The following is a 7500-nucleotide window of genomic DNA, read 5'->3' as shown; positions in this document are numbered from 1 at the left end:
TAGCCATCTCTATATATATATAAAGATATATATACTGATATATATATCATATATATAGATATATATATTATATAATTATAACTTATGACTGCTAACCTATGGACTAGTATATAATTTAGTATATTAGTTAGATATATATATATATATTATATATATATATCTATAGATATATAATACTATACTTACATAAAATTTTATTGAATATTCATAGGTATATGTATGTATGTGTCATATGAACACACACACAAAACACACAGTTATATATATAATTAGATATATATATATATATAAGATCTATATATATATATATATATACTATATATATATATATATATAATACATTCTATAAAAATTTTTTAGATAAAAAAAATTGTACTTATACCACACTGTACTATATATATTATATTATATCATATTACTATAATATATATCTTAATATAATATTAAAACGCACATGTATACACATACACCACCACACACACACACTCGACACATTCACACGCATTTATATATAATAAATAATAATATATATTATATATATTATAATATATATATATAATAGAATCTAACTAGTCATACTTATTCTATATACCAATTATATATAGGATATAGTATAATGTACCTTATATATTATTTTCTGTCACGTATATATGCACACAATACTATACATTACTACACACGTACACACACTCATTATATGTGTGTGCGAGTTTATGTGTGTGTGTGTGTATGTGTATATAGATAGTAGTAATAATACTATTATTATATAGTAGTATATAATATATATCTATATATATGTATCTAATTCACTAGTTATATATATATATACTAATATATATATATATATATACTTATAGGAACGTGGCTACATTAATATATATATATAGATAACATATTATGTAATATAGGTATATATATATATATATATATGTCTTATGTACAAATATAAATATATATATATATATATATATATATATATATAGATTATAATGTTATAATATACTCAAGCATATAATATATAGACGGATACTCTCTCTCTCTCTCTCCTACGCCTGCCTCTCTTCTCTCTCTCTCTCTCTCTCTATACTATGTAATATGATATTATATATATATATATAATATATATATGTAGTATAGATATAGATGATATATTATATATATATAGGTACATATATATATAATATAATTTACTATAATATATATATATACATATATATATTATATGATATCATATATATCTAGAGTAATATAATATATAGAGTATCCAATACTAATTAATATATGCTATAGATTACATTATATGCGGTGCGTTCTTTGTGCACCAGACCCATATGTGTGTGTGTGGTTGGGTGGTGTAAGAGACGTTCGTGCTAGTATGTATCTATATACATACACCTACTATACATACATCTATATTATATATATATATAGTTGTATCATTAGTACTATCTATTTAAATATAGCTGAATATATTTGTAATTGAGTAGATAATTATACTCTAGATTCCATGTGACTAAAATACATAAGATAATATATCTTATAATATATAATATGGGTATATATATATATATAATATATATATATGTATAAATACATATATATTACAGCATAATAACAACAACAAACAAAGATCAAAATAGTAAAGTTTTCAAATGAAAGGCATATATAATTTAATCGACATCATCATAAGTTCGTCCTAATATAAATTATAACCATGAGCAATAATCATTTGATATTAAAAATCAAATAACATATGCCAAACTTTGTAATGTTACAAACGATAGTAGTGGTTTAACAATTACAAATTATTAGTTTAAGAGCTATAATCGAGTTAACAATATGGAAAATTGTCTAATAACTCGCAATAGTCACATGCCATAGCCCATATACACGTGAATTAAGTAATAATCAGTCGCCACTATAGTGCTTGATTATATATATATAGTTATGAATAATACCAAAGTTTGTGTCTTCCCTTTACCTACCCTCCCAGCCCACAGAAGCACCGCCCACCACCCACCATAGACATGGCGCATCATGGCATCCTGTGCGGTTGTAACTTAGCTATTTAGCTAAAACTTATGATGTAGATAAAAGTGCCTCAGGAAAACAAGTACCGAGAGGTTGTACATGTGCACACATTGTCACACGAACTAGACCTAGATCGCGAAGGGGGAGGGAAACAGAGTATCTTTGTTTGGTCGAGAAAGGATAGTTTTTTGAGATAGAGTCTATGCGCAGAAACCATTAGGACATGTTTAGAATGACAGCATGAATCTATGTTTCTCTTTTGCTAGCAGTAAGGTATTAGATATCATACATCCATAGTTATCTTCTGGTAAATTGAATGTATTGATACAAAGAAGCCAGAACAGAAAGAACGAGTGTACTCGTAATGACATCGATAGTGAACAATATTTCCAATAACCACCGCAAAAGAACACAAGGGCTGTCCGCAGAAAACTTCAAAGAAAACACTAGTTGAGTACAGCCCCTACCATGATAGAAAAACGAGGGACTCCATTGGCTTTTCTTGTTAGAAATAAAATAAGCTTCAGTACGTCTGTTTAACCCAAATACATGCTTCCATGCATACAACAATCTTATTTAAAATTCACCTTGATAAGATCTTATCATCGACGGTAAAATGATAAGATATATATATATACAAGTTACGAGACAACGGCTTTTTTTTTTTTTCTCCGACTCTCAGAACACACTCGCTTGTTTTTTGTATATACCTTTGAAAAATATTCACTTTAAACTCTTTATGTATATTTTCAGTCATGATAATTACACATTTATATTCTGCTGCCATCCGGATACTAAAGGTAAGTGAAAAATATCACTCATTCGCAGGACAAATACATATTCAGTATATATATGTGTATTAGAAATACCCTGCATAATTCGACCTGTAAGTCTCTTCTGGCTGAGACAGAATCGAATCATTCCATTAAACTGTTTATGATCAGGTTACTCTCTCTCTCGCTCTCATTCTCTCTCTCTCTCTCTCTCGAGCTCTCTCTATTCTCATACTCTCTCCTCTCTCTCTTTCTCTCTCTCTCTCTCTCTCTCTCTCTCCCTCTCTTCTCTCTCTCTATCTCTCTCTCTGTCTTTCTGATTCTCACCTCTCTATCTCGCTCTATCTCTCTCTCGGTCTGTATGATCTCTCTCGTTCAATCTCTATCTCTCTCTCTCTCTCTCTCTACTCTCTCTCTCTCTCTCTCTCTAGCCTCTCTCTCTCCCTCTACTCTCTTATCTCTCTCTATCTAATACTCTGCTTCTCTTCTCTCTCTCTCTCGCTACACACATCTATCTATCATATCATATCATTATCTACTATCTATCTTTCTATCTTCTTTCTTTCTTTCACGTCTACAGTCTATCACACACACATGAACAGACATATATAACTCTCTCCTCTCTCTCTTCTCTCTCTCTCTCTCTCTCTCTCTCCTCTCTCTCTCGAGTCTTACCTCCTCTCTCCTCTCTCTCAGTCTCTCACCTCTCTCTCTCTCTACGATCCTCTCCACCCCCTCTTCTCTTCTCAGGTCTCTCTCTCTCTCTCAGTCTCCTCTCTCTCATTTACTCTCTCTATATCTATCTATCTATCTATCTTATTATTATCTATCACTATTTCTTTCTCTCTACCTATCCGCCACACACATACCAAACACACACAACACAACACACCACACACACAAACACACACACACACACACACACACACACACACACACACACAAACAAACACACACACACACACACACACACACAAAAAAAGCAAACACAAACACAAACACAAATAAACATATGCACACACACACACTGATGTACACATCTATCTATCTACTATCTATCTCCAATCCTTCCCAAAATTTCCCTCGTTTCACACGACCTCTTGTCACTTCTCTAATGAAAATCAAAACTAAACGACACAGCACATCTGACCTTTTTTTTTTCCCCAAGTAAATTTTAACAGCCCCCCCAAATAAAGATTACGAACAGACAAAGACAAAACAGTGTATATTTATAAGGGATCAATAAACAGGACGAGATTGCTTATTCGGAAAATAACTGCGTTTTCGAGCAGTTTCCGACTCACAGAGTCCTTTTTAGTTGGGCCACTATAGGGTCTTTACGTTGTCCAGGGAAAATTCTAGACATTTTTGAGAATACTTGTCGAGAGATATATGTTGTTCTGACAAGTCTTATCTCTTACTTACAAGGACGAACACAAAAAATGTATGTAACATAATTTATACATATGTAAACACACACACACACACACACAGACCATACACACAACAACACACGCACACACATACACACACAGCAGAACACACACACACACAACACACAACACACACAAACACACACAACACACACACACACACACACACACAACACACACATAATATATATATATATATATATATATTAGTATAATATATTATATAGTTATATATATATCTATTATATGTTTATCATGTACACAATAAAATATATAGATATATACTAATATATATAATATAGATAGTAATATTATATATAGATACATAGTATATTATAATATATATATATATATATATATAATAGTGATATAGTTATTATTATCTTATATATGTATTGAGTAATATATCACTATGCACATAGTATAATATATTTATTTATACATTTATATCTATGAATATATACATAAATATATAGATTATTATAATATAGATATATATATATTATATATACTATATATATATATATATTTATATAAGCATATATATTATAAGAATATATATATATATATAATATATATCTAATATATATATATAATATATATATGACAGGAGACATCACATAGTATTATACTATATATATATTATAAAGCATATTAGGATAAGTTATTATAGAGTAGATATATATATATATATATATATAATATATAAGCTATAAATAGCTATGTATATAGTTATAATAGAGGTAGAAATATGTACTAATATATCATATATTATTTATACTATGTATATATTGCATTAGATAACTACAAATGTATATATTATATTATATTTTATAATAGTGATTTATATATATACTATATATATATATATATATATATATACATATATATAACATATTTATGTGTTTGAGTTGTGCTGTGTGTAGGTGTGTGTGTGTGGTCGTGTGTCTTTAGTGTTGTGTGAGTGTGTGGGTGTGTGGTGTGTGTGTGTGTGTGTGTGTGTGTAGTCGTGGGTGTGTGTGTGTGTGTGTGTGTCTGTGTGGGTGTGGCTCTGTGTTTGTGTGTGTGTGTTGTACATATATATATACAGTTATAAATCCCACCAATAAATATATATATATCATACCTATACATATATATATATTATATATATATTAATATATATATTACTATATACTAAGATTATATATACCATTGATATATATACATATATATATGTGTCAATGATATAAATGTGATGCATATGAAGTATTATATAAATTATATATAATATATAATTATATATATATATATATATATAATATATATACTATATATTATATGTGTGTGGTGTGTGTGTGTGTATGTGTGGTGTGTGTGTGTGTGTGCGTGTGTGTGTTGTTGTGTGGTGTGTGTGTGTGTCCGTGTGTGTGTGGTATGTCAATGTATAAATAGATGTGTATATATTATGTATATATATATATATATATAGAGTATATATATATATTTATATATATAGTAATAATAACTAACCTATACTATATCTGTATATATGTATAATATGACTATACTATACTATATAATAATATAAATACTTATATATATAATATAATACTACTAAATATTAGTATTAGTATATATATGCGTAAGATGATACATATATGTAGTATATATAAATATCTATGACCATAAATTAATATATTATATATTTCTATATTATACAAACATGTATCTTATATATAAGGCATACAACACACACACACACACACACACACAAACACACACACACACCAACACACACACACACACACACACACACATATATATATTATATGTATATGTATGTATATAGTATAATAGATAGATATAATATATATATATATTATTATCTATATACTTACAAACACCCACACACTCACACAAAATTAACATAAATACGTATATATTCTCTATTTACACACACACATACACCACACACAAACACACACACACACACACACACACCAAACTATATGGATATATATATAATAAGTATATATATATATATATATATATATATATATGATGCTGTACACAGCACCACAATACACACACACATCTTACAAATTTTACATATAATTAATATATCTACCTAGGATGTTAACACACCACCCAGGACACACCACACACACAACAACACACACACACAACACACCACATAACACACGACACATAGCACAACAACATACAAATAACACAGTACACATACAACATACACACATAGACACATACACACACACACACACCACACCACACACATATATATAGATAGATAGATAGAAGATAGATAGATAGATAGGATAGATAGATGATATGGTGTGGTGTGTGTGTCCATGTGGTGTCTGATGTGTGTGTGTGTGTGTGTGTGTGTGTGTGGTGTGTGTGGGGGTGTGTAAGATATATATATTATATATATATATATATTATATATAGCTATATATTTATATATCTATAGATACTAGATAGATATATATATGTCGATATAGTATGTGATTATATATATATATATATATATATAGTATATAATATATATATATCTTAGATATATATGGGGATATATATATATAATATATATATAATATATATAATAATATATATATATATATATATAATAGATTATCGTCCTGGGTAAGACATAAAACTGCACCCTGGGGTTCCCTTGAACAAAAAAAGGGATAGCACCCTATTAGCTCACCTATACCAGGGTTTGCGTGTGACTGAAACTGTCGGCAGAAGGGCAGTGGATATCTGGTGATAAACCCGTCAGTCTATATGACTACTGGTTTCACAAATAATAAGTCTGGCGTATTACAGGAACTGTGTTTGAAAGCGGCAGAGATAGTTCCTCCCTAGGTAGTTGGAGACTGCGAGTTTATTTTTTTTTTTGAAAGGAGCTGTGGGATTACACTCAACTTTTATTTTTCTCATGAAAAACCTCTACACAATGATTAAATACAGAAATGAGAATTCATACCACATCGCCCGTCGTCGTGGTTTATCAAGGGGCGCGTTAGTCAGTGGGCAACCAGGCTGACAATGTTAAACATGCATTGGAAGACAAAGAAGATAAGAAAACATGTCCTCCAATTCAGAAAACCACATTAAAAAATCGGAACGTGGAATGTAAGGAAAATTGAAAGAGATGGGTAAATTACATACTGTCTGTAACGAAATGGATATAGATAAAAATTCAAAAATAGGAATAAGTGAGACCAATGGAAAAAGTAATGGAAGTTTTCAAAAAC

The 7500-nt window shown here is 29.2% G+C and overlaps 1 protein-coding gene across 1 annotated transcript in view; it reads right to left on the bottom strand.

The window, feature by feature from the left end:
* LOC119573997 (voltage-dependent T-type calcium channel subunit alpha-1H-like) overlaps positions 1–7500 on the bottom strand; it is a 94214-nt gene that overhangs the window by 1240 nt on the left and 85474 nt on the right. Inside the window, exon 23 of the mRNA XM_037921095.1 lies at positions 6951–7003. Within this exon, the coding sequence (XP_037777023.1) occupies positions 6951–7003 (53 nt within the window). The remainder of the gene's footprint in view (positions 1–6950; positions 7004–7500) is intronic.

The sequence above is a fragment of the Penaeus monodon genome, chromosome 6 (assembly GCF_015228065.2).
Source record: "Penaeus monodon isolate SGIC_2016 chromosome 6, NSTDA_Pmon_1, whole genome shotgun sequence".
Classification (NCBI taxonomy): domain Eukaryota; kingdom Metazoa; phylum Arthropoda; class Malacostraca; order Decapoda; family Penaeidae; genus Penaeus; species Penaeus monodon.
Note: the sequence above shows the minus strand (reverse complement) of the source record. Positions and strands in the feature narration are given on the sequence as shown.